Source organism: Camelus bactrianus, chromosome 35, assembly GCF_048773025.1.
Source record: "Camelus bactrianus isolate YW-2024 breed Bactrian camel chromosome 35, ASM4877302v1, whole genome shotgun sequence".
Taxonomy (NCBI): domain Eukaryota; kingdom Metazoa; phylum Chordata; class Mammalia; order Artiodactyla; family Camelidae; genus Camelus; species Camelus bactrianus.
In genome coordinates this window covers 16,783,231-16,808,464 of record NC_133573.1, presented here as the reverse complement: position 1 = coordinate 16,808,464, position 25,234 = coordinate 16,783,231, and the positions used below count along the sequence as shown (strand labels likewise).

The 25,234-nt window shown below is 39.1% G+C and overlaps 1 protein-coding gene across 3 annotated transcripts in view; it reads left to right on the top strand.

Moving 5' to 3' along the window:
• Positions 1-25,234, top strand: part of ST8SIA6 (ST8 alpha-N-acetyl-neuraminide alpha-2,8-sialyltransferase 6) — a 140,545-nt gene that overhangs the window by 70,429 nt on the left and 44,882 nt on the right. For all 3 annotated transcript variants that reach the window (XM_074358080.1, XM_074358079.1, XM_074358081.1), the window contains exon 4: positions 6,757-6,843. In XM_074358080.1, the coding sequence (XP_074214181.1) occupies positions 6,757-6,843 (87 nt within the window). The remainder of the gene's footprint in view (positions 1-6,756; positions 6,844-25,234) is intronic.

Genomic DNA, 25,234 nt, shown 5'->3' with positions numbered 1-25,234 from the left:
TGGTTTCTTCTTTGTTATATTCACTAGTTTGGGTTTTTTTTTTTAATTCCACATAGAAGTCATATACAGTATTTGTTTTAGAAAAATACTTTAAATTTTAATATATTTACTTAGTATCACTTAGCATGTTATTTATAATTTGTAACCACTTTGAGTATTATTAATAATGATTTAAATAGGCATTATTTATTCTTTTGAAAATAACTTGCTGTGTTATTTAGTATGATTTACTGTATGTCTTGGTACCAGAAAATATTTCTGAAGGGATTAATTTTCAGTTTCATTAGGAAAATAGATGAGATGCAGCATGATATATTGGAAAGAGAGCAGACTGTGAATCAAAAGCCAGTGAGTTGAATTCCTAGCTCATCTGCTTAAAATATAATATTGAGCAAACTGTTTATCTTCTCTGAACATTTAGCTTTGTCATCCATAAAAATGGGGGTGAATAACATTGGAATAGCATAGGGTGAAGGCTGTACTTTGCAAATGAAAACCAACTATAAATGTAAATTTGCAGAAAGTAAGATGTGATTTAGATCATTTTACTCAACAGGAAACTTTAAAAGAATCACATTTATTTCACCAATTAGCCCACACTTACAGCTTATGTGTAATTTTTCCTTCTCCAGCCAGGCTCCCACCTTGCAAATCATAATGTTACTGTGGTTATCTTAATTTTCTAAAAAAGCTGGTTGGTGATTTATTTTTCAGTAGAAAAGGGCAAGCATGTAGGGGGGAAAAAAAGCCCTCCATTTGATATTCCTTATTCTTTAGTCTTCCCATGTATAATATCAGAGGATAATGTATCAATTCTAGGCTGGACCTAAAAAAAGATTCTTTGAAGACCACAGTTTCAGGAAATAAAGTAGCTTGAGTACTGTCTTCTGATTATAAAATGGCCAGGAGTATTTCTTCCTTTACAAGAGATAGTCTGCTGCAATGTGTTCAACTTGGTTTTAAATATCAGAGGTTGTAAATTCAAAAGCACTTTTACGCAGCTAACTTACTAGTATAATTAGATACATTATGATTTGACATCTTTCATCATTAAGCTAAATTGGAGCCAGCCACAATTTATTGGGGGGTATATGTCATTAAAACAAAACGTTTTAAAAGACCGTATGTATTTTACAATGCATTTTTATTCTAATTGGCAATGGATGATCATTTTAATGTTCTAGAGTAGGCTTGATATAAAAGGAAGAATGATAACAAAATGGCACAAACTCTGCTTTTCAAGTAAGCCAAAGTTAATGTGTAATATACATAAGAGCATTTGCTCAAAACCTTGGGAGAAATAAAGTCACCTTTAATTTCCTAAGATAGATCTAATATGGTCATTCTGTTTCACTGGGGCTCAGGACCACTCTGAATAAGCCTTCTTGATGAGTCAGGTTTGGCAGCAAAGTCTCATCTGGCCTTCTCAGCAGACCTCCATAGGGCTTAAACTGGGGAAAAACTGGAAAGTTTGGAGCCAGACTAAGGGTTTGGGGGATAGGGGTGGAGAGGTATCAGAGCAGCAGTGCACTCATGTTTCACAACTAGCTTGGGGAGGAGGGAGCCTGCTAGGTCGCATTTGCTGATTCCCACAGTGTAAAAGCTCCCACCTTGGCTGATTTCAGGCTCCCGGGTTTTACAGTGTGCTCACGACGTGGTTCAAAGTTTGACAGGGGACTCTCCCCAGCTTGTATGAGCCAGCTCTAGTACAGGGCGGACATTTTCTTTCCAGTGTTTTTTGAAAAGTCACTTTTTAATTTTGATGAAGTTCAGTTTATAGATGTCTTCTTCTATAAACTACATTTTGTGCATAGTATGTACAAAATCTAAGGTCATTCAGAATTTTTTCTTCTATTTTCTTCTAGATGTTTTCCAGTTTTAGTTCATACGTTTAGATTAATGATCCATTTTTGAGTGAATATTTGTAGATGGATGAGATAAGACTTGATGATTTTTACAAAAATAGATAGCTATCCACTTGTCTAGCAACATTTGTTAAAAGATTTTTCTTTTCCCATTGAATTGTCTTGTTGAAAAACTTTATTTGTGGATTTTCTATTATTCCATGAATTTATTTGTCTTGACATAAATAAGAAACTGCTCTGATATTGTAATACTGTAGTAAGTCCTGAAACTGGGTAGAGCAACTGTTTCAAATTTGTTGTGAATTTTAAAATTCTTTTGGCTATTCTAGGTCTTTAAATTTCCATATGAATTTTTGAATCAAATTCTCCATTTCTACAAAAATTACTGCTGAGATTTTTGGTGTAGTAAATATATTTTGCAATTAGAATCTATTGAAAATTGTCATCTTAATCTGGGGTCTCCTGACCCATGGACATGGGATATTGCTCCATTTATTTAGGTCTTGTTTAATTACTTCACTAATATTTTGTGCTTTTAAAGTGCACAGGTCTTGCACATCTTTGGTCAGATTTGTTCCTAAGTATTTCACAATTTTGATGATGTTATAAATGGAATTGTTTTAAATTTTAATTCTATTTGTTTCTTGCTGGTCTATAGAAACATAACTGATTTAGTAGGTTGACCTTATATCTTGAAAATTTCCTAAATTATTAGTTCTGATAGCTTCTTTTTGTAAAGTCTTTAGATGATCATATCCTCTCTGAGTAAAGACAGTTTTACTTACTCCTTTGTAACCCGGATGACTTTATTTCTTTTTCGTGTCCTGTTGCTCTGCTTGGACCTCCAGAACAACATGGGATAGAGATGGTGAGAATGGACATCCTTGCCTTGATCTTGATCTCAGGGGGAAAGTGTTCAGTCCTTCACCATGATATATGATCCTAGCTGTACAATATTTTTTTGTAGGTACCTTTTATCAAGTCGTGTAAATTCCCTTCTATACTGGATTTACTGAGAATTTTTGTCATGGCTGAATATTGAATTAAGTTAAATGCTTTTTTTCCCTCATGTAATGATTGAGATGATTATTTGGTTTTTATTTTTTATAATGTTAGTTTGGTGAGTTGCATCGATTGATTTTCAAATAAACCAACTTTCCATTCCTGAGATACACCCTGTTTTGTCATAGTGCCTTATCCTTTTAACATACTGTTGAATTCAATTTGCTAATATTTTATTCAGGATTTTTGTATCTATATTTATGAGGAATATTGGTCTGTAGGATCTTTTGTTGTTATTTTTTTTAATGTCCTTTTCTGGTTTTGGTATCAGGATAACACTGTTCCCATAGAATGAGTTGGGAAGTATCCCCTGCTTCAGTTTTATAGAAGACTTTGTGTAGAATTGGTATTAATGTTCTTTAAATGTTTGATAAAATTCTTCAGTGACACCATCAGGGCCTGGTGTTTTCTTTGTAGGACAAATTTTAATTACAAATTCATTTATATTAATGACTGTAGGACTATTCACATTCTCTCTCTCTTCTTGAGTGAGCTTTGGTAGTTTGTCTTTTGATGAAGATGTCCATTGCATGTAAATTGTCAATTTTTTTGGCATTAAGTTGTTGTTATACTTTTAACATCTGTCGGACTGTTAGTGCTGTACCCTCTCTCATTACTAATATTGGTCATTTGTACCTTCTCTTTTACTAAATCAGTACAGTAAGCAGCTTATCAATTTTATTGATTTTTCAATGAACCAGCTTTTGATTTCATTAATTCTTTCTTTTAAATTTTATCTCCTTCTGCTGTTAGCCTAATTTTCATGTTAATATTCCTTGCTCAGAACTCTGCTTTGTCTGGTGTGAATATAGCCATTGCAGTTTCAGGTTAATTAGTTCCACTGTGGTATATACCTTTCTCTATCTGTTTACTTCAAATTTATTTGTTTATATATATGCAGTTAGTTTCTTATAAACAATATGTGGTTGGTTCCTGCTTTGAAAAAAAACAGTCTGATATTCTCTGCCTTTTAATTGGTACGTTTAGATTACTAATATTTAATGTGATTATTCATATGGTTAGATTTAAATCTACCATTTTGTGGCTTGTTTTCTATTTGCCTGCTCTTTGTTCCTTTTCCCTTGGATTGAGTCATTTTCTGATTAGATTTTATCACTTTCTGTGGTTTGTTTTCACTAGTTGCTTTAGGTGAACAGTTTACATCTTTCTCTTACCACAGTCTGCTTTTAAGTGATTTATATTATACCACTTTATTCTCCTCTCCCCTTTCTAGCCTTTCTTCTATAGTTGTCATGTATTTATTTCTACATATGTTAATACATTCCTCAATATTTTATTACTGTTATTACTTTAAATAGCCAATTATCTTTAAAAGGCCTAGAAAAGGAAGAAACAGTCTTTGATATGTATTTACATATTTACCATCTCCCAGTGCTCTTCGTTACTTTGCTTTCAGTTCGCCTTTCAGTCTGATTCCATTTTTCATCTGCCTGAAGGATTTCCTTTAGCATTCCTTGTACTGAAGATTTGCTGGTATGATTCACTTCAGCCTTTGTACAACCTGAAAAAGTCCTTAATTTATGTTCATTTTTTTGAAAGGTTTGCAGACGGTAGAATCCTAAATTGACAGTCGCCCTCACCCATTCCTGTTCTGTATTTTAATGGTATCATTAGGCTGCCTCTGACTTGCACTGTTTCTGACAACTATGCTGTAATTCTCATCTTTGTCTCTGTGTACACAAGGTGTCTTTTTTCTCTACTACTTTTACAATTTTCTCTCCATCACTGGTTTAAAGAAACTTTATTATTATGTGCCTTGCTGTAATTTTCTTCATGTTTCTTGTGCTTTGGGTTTGTTGAGCTACTTGAGTCTGGGTTCGTTGAATTTGGAAAATTTGCCACCGTATTTTTTTGAAATTCTTTTTGTCTCTTCTCTCCTGCTAGGACCATAATTTCTTGTATACTGGGCTCAATAATTATGTTGAGTTGTCTCACAACTGAATGATTCTCTGTAACTTTTTCATTCACCTCTTTCCCCCTTTACCTTTCATTTTCAATGATTTCTATTGCTATGTCTTCAAATTCACTAATCTTATTATCTTAGCTAGATGTCATGAGAAATGTAATTTCTTTTTAATCTAATAAATGACATTTAAATAAAACTTTAGACTCTGACACATTGGGTTTTTATGATGATAATAATTTCCTATTTACTGTACTTCATGAAATATTTTATCTTGATGACTTAAGATACAATTCCAATTCTCCTTGATTTAATCAGTATTTGTATTTGGCCCCTCCCTTTCCATTTCCTCTTTAGTTGAGCTTTGTGGGACAGCAGTTTTTTGTTACTTTGCCTGATGAACCCTGGTACACACAGTGCTCTGATTATTGTCCTGTTCCCAATATGGTCAAATGGCTAAAAACCATGCCTTGATGGTAGACAAGACTTCTCTGGACAAGAGTGGATAGTCATAATGTTATGTCTCTCTTGAAGAACCAGACATTGGGAGAGCTGTGAGTAGGCTGCTGGATGTGCATGTCTTTTATTTTATTTTTGAGCTTAATGCTGCTTTGCAGAAGGTCTTTGGCTATCTTCCACCACATGGACATAGGCAGTCCTCACTCCAGCTAGGAAGTGTCACATCTAGACAAAGCTTTGGAGCCAGAGTATATAGATCTCTCAAGCCACCTGGTGTACCAGGACAAGTCTTAAGGCCCATGGGAGAGGTAAACCGGTTAAGGTTGGACGCCTGTATGCAAGTACAACTATTTTTCTTCTCTCCTGTGGTAGCTTTTCGCTTTGCTTCTCCTTTAATATTCAGCACAGTCTTCCAAGATTCTCAGCTTTTCTTAGCTGGTCCAATGAGAACCAGGAGAAAATGTTTTTGATTAACCTTGATGGCAACATTCACAAGAGAGATACCCAAAAGGTTGGTAAATTTCAGGGGCAAAGGAGTTGCTTGATTGACTATCTTCCCCACCTATAATAAATACCTCCTTTAAACTTTGGAGGATCCACATTGTACTGTGTTGGGGTGGGTAAGGAATGTTCCTGACAAGATTCTTTACTGCCTTCCCCACCCACTCACCAACACACACTCTTTCTCTTTGTTACAGAGCCTTGGTCTCAGCAGCCGGCAACTAATGACTGTGATATTAATCAAAGGAAAATTTAAGGGTGGTTTTTTTTTTTCCACTCAAAAGGATATATGCATTTAATTGCTAACCCTTAAATATGAGAGGCTATTCTGTGATTAAAGGACTTATTACCTAATGACAGAGTATCAGGTAGAGGAAGATTGACTGGGGACTGGGATCCTGACCAGCTCTACCACTGTGCCTGTAGAGTTTTATACCAATATACATCTCTTTCAACTTGGCCTAATCTAGTTTTTTAATGTACCATTCAGAATGAACATTTAAGATGATTATTTTGGGGAAATGTTATCCATATAGCCCAAGATAAATCTATCAATGTAGAGTCTGAAAAAAATGATTGACTGTATATTTATGTTAAACATCTAGAGAAAGATCTACTGATTTATTAATGAGATGCTAAGGTGAAATGGCCCTAAGATATGAATGTGAACTTGTGTGCTGTCATGGTTTGTTTGTAATACTACACTTGGCTTCTGATACGTGCAAATTATACATTCCCAAATCAACAGAATAATTCCTTAAGAATTGCATGTTCCTAGGAGTTTCAAAATGGGTATGATATTTACTTACTTCCACGTCACCTTATTTCAGAAAAGATGTAAAGGGCTAAAGTGAATAGATTATAAGTGTCCTTTGGGACACATATATTTGTTTAGCAAAAAAGTGAGATCTTTATTTTCTAATTTCATTAACATTTGACTTTTAGGTATTCAGAAGATGACTATCTTCAGATTATCACAAATATCCAGAGCTGTCCATGGAAACGACAAGCAGAAGAATATGAGAATTTCAGGTAAAAACATTTCTTCATAAATAATAGGTGATAAAAAGTGTTTTGTCCATTTGCTTTCTAGGGAAAATAAGCAACAGTGTTGTTAAAAAGAAAAGTAGCAGGGGCCAGGTGACAATCAGGAAGATGTCATTCCAAGATCGCCTCATAAGGCACATGGTCCTCTGTCTCCTTCTCTTATATGGAAGTTTGTATTTGTAATTATGTGACTGAAATTAATTACAAAAATCCCATGTTCAAAATGATAGTTTTTGTTGTACTTTTTATTATATTTTAGAGGCTACTGCTGCTGCTCTGTACCACTTGTATTTGACATTTATTTATTTTGTAAATAGAATGTAACAATGTTAAGGAATGTTTGGAAAACATAGAAGGCAAAATAATCATCTGTGGTCCCATCGATTTAGAACAAAAACTATTCCTTCCTGCGTATTCCCTTCCAGTTTGTCTCATTAGCTTTTCGACACCAGCAACGTACAGGGACATGAGATGCCTCAGGTAATTACCTGGGAGGTGCTGTCAAAAGCCTGACAAGACCAGGTTATCCATTGATGGTTACAGAGCTATCCTGTGCGTGGATAACTTGGAGCCCACCCGACAGAAATCAGTTGTGTCAGAACAGTTCTCTGCGGCAGGTGCCTGGATATTTCCCTGGCACCTCTTCCTCCTAACACCTGCTCATACGGTGCCACTGGGCCATGATCTCTGTGCTTGCCTGGGCTCCATTTTCCCTGCTTTTCTTTGCCCACATTCTGATTCTTTGTTTTGCATCAGTACAAGTTTTGTCGTGTGCTAAGTTATGACAGTATGGAAGCATGTGTTTTTCTTTACTGGTTCCTGTTTTCAAAACTGACTCGAAATAGCAAGCGTTTTCAAAACCCTATTAAAGAGACTTTGCTGTCCTCTGAGTTTCTCTAGCAAGTATCTGCTGCTGCACTGTCTTTACTGTGGGAAGGCAGCTCTTCTTGCTTGCACAGGGCTCTGGCTTCTGCCTGCACCTCATCCAGTCAGTACGCGCAGGGGTCCTTGGACCAACGGCCTGTGATTCTGTGGCCAATTCAAGAGGAGGGAAGGTTCTGGTCAGCTCCCATTGGGTGAAGGAGTAGCTTCCTGATTGCATACAGCTAAAAGTGAATATCCTTCCTCCACTGGGCAGACACATGAATTGTCATGACTTCCTATGAGATGCCATTACGTATTTTTCTGAACTGAGGGATGAGAAAAAGGTTGAGATATTTAGCTATTTGATCTCCAGAGTATTTTATGCTACCTAGTCTCCTGTAGACTGAATGGGTCCCCTCAGAGTCATAAATTTCATCAAAAAATAAATTAAAAATTGAAAAACTGAATCACCAGTATGATGGTATTTGGAGGTGGGACCTTTGGGAGGTGACTGGATTATGAGGGTAGAGTCCTTATGAATGGGAGACATGACCTTATAAAAGATGCCACGGACTACTTCTCACCCCTTCCATCAAGTGAGGACACAGTAGGAAGACGGCTGTCTCAGAACTAGGAAGTGGATTCTCACCGGACACCGAATCTGTCAGCACCTTGATCATCTTCTACTTCCCCGCCTCCAGAATCGTGAAAATAAGTTTCTGTCTTTTATAAGCCACCCAGTATATAGTGTTCTGCTCAAATGAACTAAGACAAGTTCTACTAAACAGCAGACTAGATTTGAGAGATCGTTGTAACAGGAAGACCAGGTAGAAAGTTGCACAGGCAATTATAACCGAATTGATCACAGAGTCAGTGAACGAGTGGCAGGCGAGTCTGGTTTTGAGAGACCTTTCTACATGTGCAGAGTAGGCAAAAAAAGAAAGAGAATATGGAGGTTTTGAACCATTGAGGATCAATCCCAGATCATTAGCTGGAAAAGACCAGATGAGTGGTGACGCTGATAATTAAAGTAGGGGGTCAAGGAGCTTCTACATCTGACTGTAAAGTTGGTGTAGATCAAACCTCCTGAGAATAACACAAAGGATACCAAACACCTCTTTGAGGCCAGTGGAGAGCTACCAGGGCAGATCCAGAAGAAGAAAGAAATCTAGGGAGGAGGGACCTGCATTTGGAGCTGCTTTTCCTCACCGAGAGCTTGCGGGATGCACAAGCCAGAGGAGGATGGGCGCCAGAGAAGCTGAGCAGTGCTTCTAGCAATCCCTAGAAACGCCCAGTTTTCTCAAAGACTGATGCCCAAACTGGAGTCATCTCCATCCTCAACTGGATTTCGATCTGCCCTTGGCCTGGATGCTTGATGAAATCAAAATAAATCCTCTCTGGAAGAAGGTAACCTCACTCTGAGTCTTGGGTGATCTCTGTAAGCCTTTATACACAGTCTAGCTCAATTAAAAAGAGAATTTTTTAAAAGGGTTTTTCCTTGTGTGTGTGTGTGTGTGTGTGTGTGTGTGTGCTAAAAATCTGGAGTCTCTTCGAATCCAAAGCTGCATGAAAGTCACTGGGTGCAAATTAGGATGAATAGATGCTGTATAGATGGGGATATGCAGACATAATGGCCATTTCCCCCTTAGTACCATCTCAGTACAAAAAGTGCATCTATAACCTTGATGAGTACCCAGTGGCCCATCTATCCCTTCAGGGCGAATCTAAGAAAACATCTGGGACTATAACACTTACTGTTTATTGTCATTCAAGAGAACAGTCATGGTGACATTTATGTATTTCTTTGAACATTTATTATATCAGGATGTTCTTTTTATGGGCATATTTGTAAACTGAATTATACAAACCCACAACAGAAATGTGTGCAATTAAACCATAATAAACTATCCACTTTTCTCAATTTTTAGTAATATAGCTGGCCAAATCTGGAGAGTTTCTAGCTTATTTATAAAGTTGGTGTTATGGAAATGTCCCCGAGTTTTATAGATGCCAAGTAGCTAAATTGTTTCCTATTTTATTTATTTATAGCAATTTATACCAAATTGAAGAAAAGTGAAAGGTGGTAATATTCTTTAAGCAGGAATTACTAAAGTTACACTAAATTCTGGAGAATATGTGCAAGTAAATATATTCTAAGTCCAGCTTGATTGTTGAAACTCCCAACAGTTGCTACCTAGGAACTATTTGAAGATGGCCTTTTGTGGTCACATGATCTAAAAATCAGACAGCTTTCCACAGGGAACTATATTCAATATCTTGTGGTAACCTATAATGGTAAAGAACGTGACAACGAATATACGTATGTATAGGTATGAATGAAACATTATGCTGTCCGCCAGAAATTGACACAGCATTTTAAACTGACTATATACTTCAGTTAAAAAAAATGCAGATTAAAAAAAAAAAAGCAGAGAGCTTTTCTTAAGTAAATATGCTGCCTGCTAGCAGAGAGCATACATTTTATTTATCAATAAATATTTGTTTCGGGTTTACAATGCCAAAGCACAATAGACCCCTTGAGCCTGGGACGGTATGAGACATGTGCTAAGTAGGACCTCAGTAAATGTATATTAAATAAATGGTTGCATGAAAATAAACCAGAAAAATGCAAGGTTTTCTTACTGACTTTGAAGAAATTGTAGCCAGTTTGGTGAGACAAGAAATAAGAATATGAATATTCATGATTTAATGTCAAAATGAGTGAGGTTTACAAATACCATAATATATCAATGCACAATCAGTGCGGGATGTAATTTCTTGAAACATTTTTGTGGAAAGAAACAGGACTTGAGCTGTAGCTCTGAAGATAAGTGGAAAGGGAGGGAGAAACCAGGAGCGATGGGACCAGGATAAGCATGAATAATTTTGAAGACCAGCTTCACTGGAGCTGTGAACTTGTACTAGAGGGAACTTGGGAGGAAGGGGGTGCTTATAGGTAGACAGGGGCCGGCCTGATGAGACACAGGGCTCTGATTATCAAAGTCCACAGGCTTTCTGTAGATACCAGGAACCCAACAGAGATATTCCCAGCAAGGGAATTACATGATGAATTTATTATTTTAGGGAATGTATTCAGTCAGCAAAATGTTATGCAAATTAGAATCTTAGGAGGGAGTGAGCAGACGGAGGGAAATCAGAGCAGTCAGGGTTGGTTATAGAAAGATGACTGCAGAATGATGATCTCAAACATCAGTGGTTGCTATAGAACTATCAAGAAGGGATACTTGACTGTCAGCTCCTTGAAGACCTGGTATGTTTTATTTATCTTTGTGTCTCCTGTGACCATCACATAGATGGTACCCAGTAAATAGCCGTGGTATACATGACTTGAAAGAGTGGGGAGGGTCTGGTTGCTTACTGATTCCTGGTTTTCTAATTGAAGGAGAAGAAAAATAGAGTCAAGGACACACAAGAAAATTTGGGTTTGGTTGATTGGGATATTAGTGGTGCTAGGGACAAGTAGAAAGATTTCAAAGGGAAGTTGCTTTTGAGAAGATAAGCTGATTTGGGGCAGGCTGTGTTTGAGATGACATTGGGACAACCAGATGCAGAAGGAGTTTTCTTGGTCTGGGATCAACATTTAAGTGTTAAGAGAAAATGGGCTCTCCTGGAAAAGGAAGTTTAAAAGCTAGATTATATAAGAAATAAGGCTCTCTAAAAGCCTATCTTCTCAGCAGTCTTTTTTCCCCTTGTTTAACAATGTTTGTCCTCTTTTCATAGATTCCTTAGCTTTTAATCATTCAGTACTTTAATTGTGAGTCTGAGAACTTATGCCTGGGGTTTGAGTCCCTGACTTCCCTCAGCCTTTACCTGGGAACATCTGAGGTGTATATCGGTGGTTCCATGAAGCCCTTGAAATTGTGTGTGACATTTTGTACATGTTTCTGGGAAAAAGATACCTAACTTTCATCAGATTCTCTAGGAGTTCTGGGAGCCCCAGAATGGACTAAAATATTTCTAAGAACTCCTCCAGACTTGAGGCTCTGTTTGCTTTGGCATTTGTTTGTTTCACTTTCCCTGTAAGCATTCTTATCATAAGCTTAAGTGTGGCCATAGCTCAGATTTATCCCTCCTAAAATCCAGACACTCTAAATTTCAGTTATGAACTGACTTTTCTATGAAATCTTAGTTGAACCTAGCAACGTACTTAAGAATTGAAGATGTCCTACCCACTGTTTTTTCCTTGGTATGTAGTTCGATTTATGCATAGCTACAAAGTTAAGAATGTTGAGCTGTCTGCCTTCTGCTTTTAAAATCATTGAGTAGAGTAGCTCTCCTATTATACTTATTTCCCACAAGTGCAATTTGATGCACGTATAATTATTTGTGTAAAATCTAACCTGGATTTCAGTTTAAGAAGTTCAAAATCTTGTAATAACCTTTAATGGAAAAAAATATGAAAACAAATAATATGTATGTATATGCATGACTGGGACATTGTGCTGTGCACCTGAGATTGACACATTGTAATTGACTGTATGTCAATAAAAAAAATAAAAATTAAAAAATTTTTAAAAAAGGGTTTAAGAAGAAGTAGAGGAGAAAAAGTTATAGGCAGTCCCCAACTTACAAGGATTCAGCTTAACAATTTTTTAACTTTACAATGGTGCGACCTTGATACACGTTCGTTAGAACCTGTACTGAATTATGATCTTTTCCGTGGTGTCTGAGGACAGAGGGAACAAAATGTGCCCACCAAACTGAAAAGGTACCTTGAGATTGGAAAGTGAGGCAAGCAGCTCCATATAATCAGTGGATCTGTTATTCTGTGCTAACTTATATCCATGGTCGGAGCTGGTGGACCATGATTCAGGAGCATTCACAGCTGCATTCTGCATCTCCGAGGGGCCACTGGGACAGTTTTATAGTTAACCTAGGGTGTGAGGGTATATGCTTGGAGACAGCAGGTGCATCCTAAGTCAAGGTCAGTGATGAGCAGCTAGTCCCATGTGAGCCAGGAATATGTCAGCGAAGGTTTTTATCATTACTCGGAGACTAATATAGCATAGAAACCACCTGGATCTAATGATTATTAAACAATGTCTGTTAACTACAAAGTCCTTGACAGCAAAGAAGAGATTTACTCACAGTACAGTCCTAGGTAGGGTCAGTAGAAGGACAGGAGGAAATGAACAAGCCTGGCATGGCGTCACTATGGTAACAGCCATTCACCGGGATTCTGACATGTGCTCTGATCCTCTCTCGTGATGTTGGGCAGTGGCAGCAGCCACAGCTCCCAGTCAGCACGACAACACAGCTCCCTGACAACACGACATCACGAGGGTGAACAGCTTGACAACCATCCTGGACCCAGACGACCATTCTGCTTTTCACTTTCAGTACAGAATCCAGTAAGTTACATAAGCTATTCAGCACTTTATTAAAAAAGAGGCTTTGTGATAGATGATATTGCCCAGCTGTAGGCTAATAATGTACATGTGTTCTGAGCACATTTAATGTAGGTGAGGCTAAGCTATGATGTTGGGGAGGTTGTGTGTTAAATGCATTTTCAACTTAAGATATTTTTAACTTACAATGGTTTTATTATTGATGTAAACCCATCGTAAGCAGAGAAAGATCTGTATTGCTTTTCACGCTCTCGTCCTGTCATTTTTAGAAACTGATGGGTAATCATTGCTTGAGCAGGACACTCGGATATTTGAGGATAATGTTATTGAGTCCAAGCTCATACTGCTTGCCATGTGACAGGTCAGTAATTGCTGGGGCAAGGAACAGTGTCTTTATTCAGAAAGTCAACAGACCAAGAAGATAGTGGACCCAAAAAACCACGATTCTTGGTTTGGATGTTAGTGAACTATAGAACAAAATGGGGGAGGTGAGGGAGTAAAGTAAAAAAGTGGTAAGTTGTTGCAAGTGTTGTGTGGTTCTGCTAGACTCCTGAGGGGGGTATGTTAATTTCATCTTGCCTGCAGCCATTCACAGGTGGGCCTGGTCAGGATGTTTCCTGTAAGTAACAGAAGGTATTTTGGCTTAATGTGGGGGCATGGGAGGCAGGGTTCCTGGAGATGGGCCATTTTAAGCTCTAGGCAACATCCTGTTAATGACTAACTTGTAGCAAATGCAAGACAATACAAAGGTTAAAGTAAAAGAAACATGGAGTCTATGGAGAACAAGATTTGTTCTTGTTTACTACAATAACATCAAAATACTTAAACGTGGTAGGAATTGCTCCCTACTTCTCTCTTCTTCAGCCTTGAAAATTCCTTTGTGAAAAGTCTGGAAATGTTTGGAAAGCAAGTTTTATCCCAGCAGATGATCTTTGAGGGTCGATAATTAGTTTTAGATTCCCTAGGTAACTTGCTTGGTAATTACTGTATTCACATTCATGAATCGTTTTTCTAACTTAAAAGAACTGTATTCATTTGTGTAATCAATTACAGAACGCTAACAGGTATATATACACAACCGTGCTTAATTTTCATTTTACTATCATATTTTTTCAGAAATAGTCATACTATTATTTTGGTTTTGGTTTCTTTTGGATACTCTAGTATTTGATTTCTTTAGACATCCCTGTGTTTCAGAGACATGAGTTTGAATCCAAAAGTGGCTGAATATTGTCAACCACATATTTACTGAAAACTTAGTGGCAGAAAATGGTGCTATTATATAAACGCACTTTTATTTTAAGACTCATGCAAATGAGATACCTTTCAAATTACTTGTAAAACAGGTATTTTGTGCCTGATTACTTTGTTACAGATAACTATTACAGGGTAGCAATTTTATTAAATCTCAAATTATCCCCTCAGGTTTGGTTAGATTAAAATTTCTTGAAAATAACTTCGTCTTTCTTTATGTTGGGTATATAAGAAAATATTCCATTGCTGTCTTAGTAGATTCATTGATATTTCTAAAATAACAGCCAATATATTGCTTTCATTTTTATTGGCGCTCCTTGGAGGAAAAAAAAGCGTTTTAAACAAAATGAACTTCCAGATTGCATATCACATATGTTAATTTTTTTACTGCATTATACTGTCGACTGAAATAAATGCACAGCCTAAAAGTTGAGAGTTATGGGTTTTTTTTTTGGCGGGAGGGCTTGAGCCAGGATGACAGCCTCTCAATCGCTCTGAGAAACTGCTCCAAAGAGTTAGGGGAGGAGCAAGGATATATAGGAATTTTATAACAAAGACCAGGTAGTCCGAACATTGAAAGATTACTTGTTAACTGAAGAAAACCAGACATCTCAAGTTAAGGAATTTAACGCTTTTGTATATACGGGAGGGCACAAGCGTTTGGGCTTATTGAATTCATTCCTTTGACAAGCATCTAGCTATCTAGGGCCAGTATCCTGTCCTTTCTTATTCTGAGTCCCCTCAGGGTACACCACTGTGAGTGGCTGCAGAGGCTGGGCTGCAGGCCTGTCCTCACTGGGGGGTGGCGGCAGCCGCTGATGACTTGGTGGCTTTAGCATTCTTTGTTTATTGATAGGCTTGCAGTAGTTTTCGTTCAACAATAGTTACATGATTGAGTGCCGTTTAATGCTTTAGCTTTGTGAAAGGATATAAATTGCACAAATGGATAAGTTAATCAGTATTTTTCAAGAAATCGTAAAACTGAACAACCAAACTTCATTTAACTAGCAAAGTTTTCAACTGTTTTCTGAAATATGGCTCCCAGAAGCAATAGCTATGGTTTGATTTTGGTTAGCATTTGGTGAGTTTAAACTACCCCCCCATTCAATCAACACTTAACAGCATTATGCCCCAGGCATTTTGTTTTGTAGCACAGATTTCTTGGAGGGAAGCAAAAGTCATCTCTACCAGAAGCTTCTTTTGATTATACAAAACTGTGTTCATTTTTCTGAACCTATGTTCTCCTCCTCCTCATTCCCTTTAAATGTTTGTGATTCATCCAGGGTGACTATGATGACGGCTCAAAGCAATACTTTTTTTTTTTTTTTTTTTTTTTTTAATTTAAGATGTTTGCACTTGATGATAGGTGTTTTTGGTCAGTTGTCAGATTGAAAAAGCTTCTTTTCCTCGTTTCCTCTGTATCAAGACCATTTTTCACTGTTAATACCCTGTCATATTATCTTCTATCCATCACGCCGTACAGCATGCCTGTGCATTTAGAGAAGCAACAAAAACCACACCATGTCATTACGCCTGCCGTATTTAATGATAGAAACTGGCTCTTGTACATTTAAGGAACTCATTCCTCTATTAGTCTTCAGAATATAAACTTTGCCATAAAAGTGCATCAGACCCATACGGGATTCACTGATCTTCTGAATTTTATTTCAAAACGTGTTTCCAGATTGCCCTGCCTTTCAAGCCCTCTGCTCCTTGTCACAATGCTTGGGGCTGTCTTCACTGGTACGTTGACATCATTTAAACACTGTTACAATGTTCCTGAATACATATAGATCTTTCTCCAGTGTTTCAGCATGTCTCCTTCACGTCTCAGTTGACATTTCAATTGAGCTCCTGTCCTTTGCCTTGACAATCATATTCTTTTGTATTTTATTTTACCTTGGGTTTATTTATGTTCTACTCAAATATATGAGCTCATCTCTCATAAACTTCAAAATAAGAATGTACACGTATAAGGGGAAAAAACCTCAGTCATCCAAGATGCAGACTGGATTTGGTCTTTATTCATTCTCTTCCTTAGCCTGAAACTAGGGTTAATCCCATGTCAAACATGGAATCACATACCTTCTTGGATTTTTCTGTGAAATAGAACTTGGAGTGGGTTGAGGTAAAGCTAAAATTGTGAAATGAAATGTTCACTTATTTATTTTATATTTTATATATATTTCAGACTCGATAAAATATCCATTCTGGGTCAAGTGCCCGGGTTTCCTGCCACCTCCTTTTTTTTGATCTTCTGTAAATTGCCCCAGTTCCTTCTTTGCTTCTTCTCTTCCTTCTCAGTGCAGTGCCTCAGGGGTCCAGGGACACCTTGTGATGTCAAGTTTCCATGTTCCTTAATGTTCTCTCCCTCATCCTTCCTCAAAACTCTTTCTCCATGCTAGACTTCTCCTGACATGGGATGTACTAATTCATGTTACAATATGAATGATTAATGGAATGGCTTTTCTGTCTGGCATGCCTTGCATTCTGTATCTAATGGGATTCATTAAGGACCATCACTGATGTCTGACTTTAATTCTAAATGTATGGGCCACCACACTTCCTAATTTTGTGAGAGAGCCAGTGATTTGAAGGTAAAGCTCTATGATTAGTATCATGAATTAACCTGACAGCTATCAATTCTTCCATCCTACCTTTCAGAGCAATTCCAAACTGATCATCACACAAACTAACTACAGATCCCCTCTGGGTTGCTGGAAGTTCTCCGAGTGTTCTGGGAGGCTAGCTCAACCTCATGGATGGTTCTATTTTAATTTAGGCATAGGCATGTTGCTAAAAAGAGGTAGCGTCTCTTTGAAGCCCTTAATTTTTCCAATCTGTTGGAGCTGAAACAGAATGTTTTCCTGCCTTGTGAATCCCTGAGAATCCCTGGAATTCTTAGATCATCATATTCTTTTTTTTTTTTTTAATGGAAATACAGTCAATTACAATGTGTCAATTTCTGGTGTACAGCACAGTGTCCCAGTCACGCATATACATACATAGATTTGTTTTCATTTTTTTCATTAAAGGTTATTACGAGATATTGAACATAGTTCCCTGTGCTGTGCAAAAGAATTTTTAAAATATATTTTTATATATAGTAGCTAAATCTCAAGCTCCCAAACTTATCCCTTCCCATCCCCTTTTCCTTGTAACCATAAGACTATTTGATTTAACAGTCTTTCAGTGTGAAACATTCTCTTAGTGTGAAACCATTCATTGTGAGCCTGTTGATTCTTAACTTTCAATATTTTGACATGGCAGCTTGATTTTCTTTTTCTTTCACTCCTCACCCAAAGACTGTTTCTCCTCCACTACCCAACCGAACCCTGGAAAGAGTTGTCTGTACTTGCTCTGTCTTCCACCCATATCTTTAAGTACAGCATTTCACCTGTGGTCAGCAGTGACCACGCCCCCCAACAGCTAAATCCAAAAGGCATTGTTCCCGTTTTGCTTGACCTCTCATGTCTCACAGTATTTTGAAATTGTAGCCTATTCCTTGCACTTTGAAAGATTCTCATACTTGGTTTCTGTGTCACTCCATTTGTTTTTTGGGGGTTTGGTTTTGTTTTGCTCCTTCCTCCTCATCTCCATATCAGTCCATCCTCGGGTTCTGTTTGTTTTGGAAAAGTCTCTCTAAAATGTGGGAATCTTTGTCAGCACATAGCAGATACTCCATGACTGACTGTGGTTAGGGGGAGTCTTTTGGCTTCATCGCCATTTCTCCTTAGGATTATTGCAGTGACCTCCACCCTGGTCATCAACCACCACGCTGGTATCCTTCTTGTCCGTTCTCTATACAGCCGCCAGATGGATTTTTTTTAATGGAAATTGGGCAGTGATCTGTGGTCACAATTCACTTCCATCACGCCACCTCTGCCCCAATCTGTTTGGAATCTGCTGCTTTTTTGTTTCTGTTTTTCTTTTAATTGCATTTAAAACAGAGACTAAACTCCCTTAGGGCCCTATATTGCTTGGCCGCTGCCTACTTCCTTGGCATTACTGGACCCCACACCCCTCCTGGCTCTTTTCTGCTCCACCTGTGTTGGTCTTCGGCTTCATCAGATGTCCGATCCTTGCTTCAGCCACAGAACTTGGCAGTTCTGTGCCCTTCTCCCTCCCCCACCTCCCTTGCTCATGTGTTCTAATCTTTCAGACCCCAAATCAGCCACCTCTTGCTCAGGAAGGCCTTCCCCAAGCCACCTGATGACCTCTTGGCCACTGTCCTGTAATGAGATTTTTCCTTCCTAAGACTGGTCCTATGTGAGTTTCCATCTTGTGTGTGAAATTAATTTACAGACCTGGTTACCTGTGATCCATGTTTTATAGAGTGCAAAATGATGATGGGAAAACATTTTCATCAGAAGGAAGCAAGACTCTTTCTAGATGGTTCTAAAAATGGGTCAAGACTCAGTACAGGAACTAGGAGTTGGAAAGCAGAGTCAGGTTTCTGGGCTCAGAGCGTAGGCTCAGCTTCATGCTGGCTTCATGCATCTTATTTTATTGACCTTTCTTGTTTGGTTTTCCATCGTCTTTGATTTTATGTTATATTTGGTCTCTCTATGAATGCTGAGTTCCCACTAGAACATGTTCAGGGCACTGTTTTACCTTGGACAGGAGACTTTTGGGCAGTTGGTTATCTGTGACATCGTTATCATTATTATTAGGCTAAACCACTTCTCCCAGCTAGTCTCTTTACTGGTATGGTGGAGATGAGATCATGCCTTCTTCCATGAGCCTTCATGAATATTCAGTGTGTAAAATGTTCAGTACAGAGTCCGTTATACGTTACAGTCTCCATACTTGATCACTATTATCATTATTATCATGAGTTTGTCATTTTCCTAGCTTACAATGAATATTTTACTTAAAGTAGTTTAAACTCTTGGCATCTGTAATAAATACAGCAAGTCCATGAGTAGCAATAAAGCTGTTTCAGGTTTGATTCTCTGCCTGGGGAGACATGTAAACATTTGTAAGCCCCATGTTTGCTTTTGTGATGCATTTTTTAGGGATTAGACAGTGCATTTGATGAGGACCAGCCCTTCCTATTCGGTTTGCTTTATTTGAACTTGTCTTTGATCTTTTCTTGATGGAAAATAGGTCACACAGAGCAGGAAGTAATAAGCTTCAACTTTCTGGGTTGCAATCTTCCTTTGCATTCTTCTTTGCAGCAGAAAAGGACTTACCTTTACAGGAACAGTCTGTCTCTTGTTCCTCCCTTTCAAGACAGCTGGTCAGATTGTTTGGTGACTTGCTCTGAGGTCCCTCAAGGAATGACTGAGTTGCCTGGAAATTAATCAGCCTGATTATAGGCAGAGCACAGAGCTACACATCTTGTTCTTTTCACAGAATAGTTAGTCCCCTCCCTCCCCTATTTGGAACTAAATAAAGGGCTGGCAAGCTCAGGGTAGGACTGGATAATTCTTTTCTATTGGGTGAAGCCTGAGAGAAGAGATGAAAAGTCAGGATGTGGAGGGAAACCAGAGGCCAAAAGCCAGAAAATAAGTGCACCGTTCCGAGGCCAGGTGGAAATAGAAGCTGAGTTTGTGTCTGAAGCCAAAAACACAGAAGATGCTGAATTCCTCAGCGAGCTGTGGGAGTGGTCCTGGAAGAGTGCTTGAGATGTAAGCCACCACAGTGGCTTCTGGGAGCACGTACGGCTCATTTGTCCATGTGAATCAGGCTCATTTAACAACCTGGCCTCCTACCTGTCCCTCCATCCGTGCAAGACAGCAACTCCCACCTGTAACCCAGAAGAAACCCTTTGCAATAACACCTGCATCGCTTGTCAGTGAAGTGTGCAATTAGGACTTGGTTTGGTTAAGTTTAAAGATCAGGAAATAATGAGACCTTTTATAAAAGAAAGTGGTGTAAACGCAAAATAGACAGGAAACATTTTTCCTTTGGAGATGCTTCACTGAACAGTGTATTGGTGCAATTACGCGTAAGACTGATTCAGCATTAGAATAATAAATCTCTGTTTTCGTCGGATTCAGAGTGTAACTTCAGCATCTGAAATAATGTTGCCAGACAATGTCTGCAAAAAGGAAAAAAAATTTTCTTACTCCTCTTTTTTCTTCCTCTACGAAATATCTCACCAAATACAAGTATCAACGAACAGCTTCCCATTTTCTTCACACACTGAATAATAATGGCAGTGACCTTGATTTTTTTTTCCCGTCTGCAGAGTCAGATATTTTCAGAAATCCTAATGTTCATCTTAACAGTTGATTCTGTATCTTTAGAACTTGTTTTTTTCCACACTTATGTCATTGGCTGTTGATTTGAATGTAACACTTTTTTAAAAAGGCAGGAGCCAGTCCTGTGATCGGGCAGCAGGAAGGACCTGAAGAAGTGGTTTTGGTCATAGTTTTTGCTCATTCACAGTGACTCTGAAGCCAGCCAAATGGTGGGACATCCCTCCTGTTTTGGGAGACCGCACAGCCCTGCTTTTTCACAGTGTAACTTCTGGTTCCACTGCTGCGGTGTGATCTCATTTTCTGAGTCTTAGGATGAATGAAGATGATCACAGGTCACTCCTGCACTAGGAAAGGGCCATTCCCACCCTACCCCGTTTTGTTGAAGCTTCTCCCTGTGTCAGGGAGGGGACCACCCTCTCCCAGGATCAGAAACTTGTGTATCACCCTTGACATCTTTCCCTTCAGTGCCCATCTGCAGTCTGTCAACAAACTTCAAGTTTCACATCCTAAATATGTTACAGAGTGATCTACTTTTTTTCTGTCCCCTACCATGATTTGGGTCCAGTTTACCAGGATGGTTAATTTTACATGTCCCCCTGACTAGACTGTAGCCCTCAGTTATTTCATCAAACGTGCATCTAGGCATTGCTGTGATGGTGTGGTTAACACCTACAATCAGCTGACTTTAAGTAAAGGAGATGACTCTGGATAATGTGGGTGAACCTCATCCAATCAGCTGATGTCCTTTAGAACAGACACCGAGGTTTCCCAGAAAAGAAGAAATGCTGCTTCAAGACTGCAGCCTCAACACTTGCGTGAGTTGCCAGCCTGCCAGCTGCCCTGCAAATTTTAGACTTGCCAGCCCCCACGTTGTGTGGGCCAATTCCTTAAAATAAATCTAGATAGATGGATAGATAGATATCAATATTGATAGACTCTTGGTTCTATTTCTCTGGAGAACCCTGACATAGTTACTCTTTTTTTTTTAATTGAAGTATAGTCAATTTACAATATAGTATAATTTCTGGTGTGCAGCGTAGTGATTCACTTATACATACATACACACACACATATATACCACATACATACCTGTATATGTGTGCGTATATATATATATATTCCTTTTCATATTTTTTCATTATAGGATATTACAAGGTATTGAATATAGTTTTCCCTGTGCTAGACAGTAGGACCTTGTTGTTTTATCTATTTAATATATAGTAGTAGCTGCAAATCCCGAACTTCCTTTTTATCCCTCCCCACCCGTGTCCCCCCTGAGTAACCATGTTTGTTTTCTATGTCTGTGAGTCTGTCTGTTTTATAAATAAGTTCATTTGCATTGTATTTTTTTTATCCCATATATATGTGATACTATATAGTATTTGTCTTTGGTTTACTTAGTATGATAATCTCTAGGTCCATCCATGTTGCTACAAATTGCATTATTTCATTCTTTTTTATGGCTGGATAGTATTCTGCTGCATATATATGCCACATCTTCTTTATCCTGTCACCTGTTGATCCCACTCCTGGGCATATATCCAGAAGAAACTCTAATTGGAAAAGACACATGCACCCTAGTGTTCATAGCCACACTACTTATAATAGACAAGACCTGGAAGCAACCTAAATGCCCATCTAGTTGTCTTTTAATTGTTACCTAGTTATCTCTTAACTGGTGTTCTGGTTATCTATTGCTGCATAATAAACATCCCCCAAAACCAAATCTTGATGACTTAAGGGGACAATTTCATACTCTCTCACGGTTCCATTGGCTGAATGGGCTTAGCTGGAGCTTCATCGAGGGCTTTCGTATGGTTCTAGTCCAGTGGTGGCCAGAGCTGGAGTCATCTAAAAGCTTGCCTGGGCTGACATCCGTGATGACTCCCTCGCACAGCTGGCAGATGACCTTGGCTTTGGTAGGAGTTCAGCTAGGGCTGCCAACTACAGCACCTTAAAAGGAGCCTCTGCTGGTGACTTGTGCCTCTTACAACATGGTGGCTGGGTTCCCTGAGTCCAAAGAGTGAACGTTCTAAGAATCCCAAGCAGAAGTCCCAAGACTTCTTACGACATAGCTTCAGAAATCCTAATGCCACTTCTGCTGTGTTCCCTTGGTTGAATAATCATGAAGGCCAGCCCAGATTCAAGGGGAGGAGCTTTCAATTTCACTTCCTGATGTGAGGAGCAATGGGAGTGTGTAGGGACAGAAGGGATTGGTGGTGACCATCTTTGGAGACCATCTTCAATACTGGATCACTGCCATGTCCTTCTCACTGATCACACCACCTTGTTCAGACCCTCCTAATCTGTCCTCCTCAGTGAAGCCAGGGGACACTCCTAAAATACGTATCTTATTGTATCACTACTGTAACTAGACCTCCAACAACTTGTTCTTTCCCGTAGAAGGAAGCCAGATTGTTCACTTCCTCTTGCTTATAAGACTTCTGGTGGTGTAGTTCTGCAGCATTCTCCACCTAGTACTTTCTCTCCTGACCTAGACAGAGTTTCTTTCAGCATTTTTGCATGTTCAGTGCTCTTTGTGCCCCCGGCTTTCACACTCCTTGTTCTCTATTTCTCTTCCTCACTCTCTTCTCTCTCTTGCCTTACCTAGCTACCCTCTACTCATCTTTGGTTTTCAGCCTAAGCTTTGCTTCTTCTGGGGAGCTGAGCCCTGACACCCCAGGTTTAGATTGGATTCCTATGTCTTCCTGCCTGGAGGGTTGGCCCAGGTCTTGGGTTTGCATGAATGTGTAATTGGACTTAGTTAAACTTGCTTTCACTTTGCATTATTACTGAATTAGCAAAATGAAAACACAAGATTAAGGATTCAAGTGAGCGGATGGTTCTATTCAGATTAGCACCTAAAGTTCTTGTAGTTCGTGCAGCCCTTGGGAATGAGTGAGCTCACATCTCAAACTGCAGGCTCCTTGCCTTATTGGCAGCTTGCCAGTCTCCAAAGTTCGTGCTGCAGTCACAGAAGGAGGTTCCATTGGGCTGCAGTCTCACCCTTCCAGATTGTTTTTCTTAAGCATCAGGGGTAACAGCAGGCCCAGTTGACCAGCCCAGGTCCTCAGCCTCTGCTTCCCTCATCACAGTGGAGGACTGATGGCATAATGATGTAATCGTTGGCTCTTGTTTCTCTCCCACTAGGTGACAAGCCTTTCCTGGGCACTTAATTTTGCCTATTTCCTGTCATATCCCTGGTACTGAGAACAGTGCTAAGAGCTTGACTTGCTGAATAAATATACACATGAATGAATGAATAAATGGAAGGAAGAAAGAGAGCAAGAGAGAGGGAAAGAAAGAAAGAAACAAAAGAAATGGAAGGAAGGAAGGAAGGAAGGGAAAGGGGAAGAAAGGAAAAGAAGTCTTTGGCTTACCCTGAACACTGTTCCATGTCACTAAACTTGGTTCCCAACTCTACCTTCTTGGTGTTTGCTGTTCATATCAGTTCTTGTTAGCGTCACACTCGATCATTTTCTTAGGAGTTGTGTTTGGTTCCTAGCCCTAAGCAGTCTGTTGCCTGGGCAGGAATTTTGACCTTGACCTTGACTCAGTGGACCCCAGTTCCAGACCCTTAGCCCTTTAACCTGTGGCCAGCTGGGCCTCCTTCTGAGGGAGGGATTTGTCTTCACGATGTTCTTCTCAGTCTCCCCCTAACCCTCAACTTTCCTGGTGGAATTCATCCATTTCACAAGTATTCATCAAAAGCATCTTGATATTTAGTTCTTATTTTGCATATAACCCTGGAAATTCAGCACAGTTTAGAAATATTTAATCACAATTTACAGAATGTCTCAAGATGTAGCTATTTGCCCATGAAGGTCATGGAGCTTATCTACATGTCTTGTGACAGTGGCTGTGTGGGCTGCAATTTTAGTTTGCTTTCTCCTTAACCTTGTTACCTCTCTTCTGCAGTTACTCATAATATAAAAACTAGAATGTAAAAAATATTTTCTGAATTCATTGAATAGCTTTCTCTTCTTTTTCATGAATTTAGAAGCTTAAGACTACAACATTCTCATTGCTCTCTAGAGAGGGAATGAGATTGTCCTCTGCTTATACAGCCTTCTGTGGATAGACTTTTCCTTGCAATTCAGCGACACTTTACACAGAAAAGATCCCCTGATTTTGCTGACCTTTCCCTCTTGAACAGAGTTAACCAACTGTTAATCACCTTTGTGGCTTTGCCCTGAAGCCTTCTTCCGTTTTCATTGTGGTGCCCCACGTTCAAGACGACAGGAAAGACAGGGTCTCGTTTATTCCTTGAGATAGTCCCAGGGTCTAGCATGGTTCCTGGAGCCCTGGCTGCTCTTGGTGAATAGTTGTGAGATGCATGAATCCCTCTGGGGGACGCTGAGGGCTAGGGGGAGCCTGAGGAGGGCATCGTGTGACGGAGCCATTGTCCTGTCTCCCGCAGCCTTAGTTCATCCCTTACCCTTGTTCTGTCACCTACCCAGTAGATCTTAAATCTTCCCCACCCAACCCTTTTCACCCTCAGATCACTTGCTTACTGTGGGCCCTTTCAGTCTTTAACTGGATAAACTCTAACAACAGTTGGCCTTCCTGCTTCTGGTCTTCCACCACCAACCATCCTCCATTACCCCAGTGACTGTTCCCGAACACCAGCTTATTCATTCACTGAACAGCTATTTATCCCGTGACTCCTGTGTGCTGGGC